The 2,153-nt window shown below is 37.5% G+C and overlaps 1 protein-coding gene across 1 annotated transcript; it reads right to left on the reverse strand.

Annotated features, from left to right (window-relative positions):
• Window positions 1–270: 270 nt before the first annotated feature.
• Window positions 271–855, reverse strand: LOC115457741 (olfactory receptor 1019-like). Its single transcript, XM_030187309.1, has one exon. The coding sequence runs from the start codon at window positions 844–846 to the stop codon at window positions 271–273; it is 576 nt and encodes a 191-aa protein (XP_030043169.1). The 5' UTR covers window positions 847–855.
• Between the last annotated feature and the right edge of the window lie 1,298 nt (window positions 856–2,153).

Genomic DNA, 2,153 nt, shown 5'->3' on the forward strand with positions numbered 1-2,153 from the left:
CAGTCTTTGGCATCCGTGGTTCAAATCCCACTTTTTTTGTCTTATCTCGGAGAGAAAGCTAGACCAATGTGCATTTAAGGATCTCCCATCCAAAGAAGAGCAGAACCAATTCAGTGATCAATTATTAAAAGCAAAACAAGAAATGATACAAAGAATTTCATAAACTTTATAACTGTTTTTACTGAGTAACAGGAATAGACATGAAAAGAAAAAATACTTAAATGCTGTTGAATTTAAGATGACAATGATAATGTCTTCTTTCCTTTAATGTTATTTTCTAAAGATGAGATTTTTCAGGGCATTTTTTACTTCTTTATTTCTCATGCTATAAATTAAGGGGTTTAGCATGGGAATCAGTACCGTGTACAGAAGGGCAAACATTTTATCTTGCTCTGGTGTAAACATTGAGCTTGGGCTCATGTAGACGACTGTTACAGTGCCATAGAAAATAAGAACAATGGTTAAGTGGGAGGAGCAGGTAGAGAAGGCTTTGTTTCTCCCTTCAGAAGAACGGATTTTCAGGATGGCTACAATGATAAATATGTAGGATAACAGGGTTAATAGAAAGGGGAAAACGGCCATAAAAACCCCTTCAGAAAGTACTAGTATTTCAAAGTTCTGTATATCACTGCAGGAGAGTTTTAGCAGTGCATTGGGGTCACAGAAGAAATGGTTAATCTCATTGGAGCCACAGAAAGAGTAATGGGACATAACATCTACTAAAGCAATCATATCAACAATGCCGGTTATCCAGGAAGAAGCTGCAAGTAAAATGCAATTCTTTTTGTTCATGAGGAGTGGGTAATGTAGAGGTTTACATATTGCTGCAAAACGATCATAAGCCATGACTGTGAGAAGCCAGAATTCTGTACTTAAAGCAATTAAAAACAGGTAAAGCTGTGTCATACATAGAGAAAATGAAATAAAGGTTTTCCCTTTTAAAAGGCTTTGTAGCAACGTAGAGACAGTGACTGTGGTGTTCCAAATATCTACAAAGGACAAGTTGCTGAGGAAGAAGTACATGGGTTTGTGGAGATGATGGTCAGAGAACATTAATATTAAGAACCCAATATTTCCCAGCATAGAGATGACATAGGCTGATACAACTATTGTGTAAATGAAGACACGCTGTTGAGTTTGGTGAAAGAATCCCAGAATGATGAATCCTGTGGCTGATGTCTTATTTTCTCCCTTTATGGTTTCTGTGTTCATGATCTGTTATATAAAAAAGAGAAAATTTGCAGCTGAAAGAATAATATCTATTTTGCAATATGCATGCAATACACATGGGATATACATGGGATCCCATTATGCTACTCTTTGAGTTTCTGTCAGGTACAATCTTGCTATTCTTTGAGATTCTGCATGGAATCTTGCTATTCTTTGAGATTCTGGAATCTTGTTACTCTTTGAGGTTATAGAATGTTCCTACTATTTGGGATTGTGCCAGGTTCTTGTTACCTGGATTGACCACTGTTGGAAGCAGGATACTGTGCTAGATGGACCATTGGTCTGAACCAGTACGGCTATTCTTATGTTCTTATAACGTGCATGCAGATATCAGAGGTTTAAGCAAAGGAAAACACTCATCTAGTTTACTTCAAAGTCTATTGGTGCAGTGGCAATTGGTTTTAATTCATCTACTTTCCAACATCCATTTAATTTTCACATGTGTTTCTACCTCTTCTTACCCATATCAACTATAGTTGGAAAGATATTCGAGGTGAAAGTGGGGAGAAAATGAAGACACATAGTTTTGAACCGAGGGCCCTGTTTACCAAGCCGAGGTGTTACGCTAGAAATTAGCATGTGCCAGTGCTAGAGACACCCATGGGAATATATGGGTGTCTCTAGTGTTAGTACATGCTAAAAATGTTAGCACACCTTAATAAACAGGGCCCTTAGTTTGTAAGATTTAAGACTGTGCTCATGGTGCATGGAAATGGGAAACAGGGGAAGGAAAGGAGAACTCTGATCTTCTGAAAGGTGGGGGTGTGCAATCCAAAAATGTTCATTTTTTTAGTTTCCATGCAAATAACTGGACTTTTTAGATTGATTTTGTTAACATTTGTTTTGGGTACAATACTGCTAACAGTGCCCTCTCTTTTAGAAAGACTGCAAACTCCTCTGAAAGAGTGTGCATGGTATTCATG

The sequence above is a fragment of the Microcaecilia unicolor genome, chromosome 14, assembly GCF_901765095.1.
Source record: "Microcaecilia unicolor chromosome 14, aMicUni1.1, whole genome shotgun sequence".
NCBI lineage: Eukaryota > Metazoa > Chordata > Amphibia > Gymnophiona > Siphonopidae > Microcaecilia > Microcaecilia unicolor.

Bases quoted from the DNA above. Each gene is read 5' to 3' on its own strand.
- LOC115457741 (XM_030187309.1), bottom strand. From the start codon at position 846: ATGGCTTATGATCGTTTTGCAGCAATATGTAAACCTCTACATTACCCA.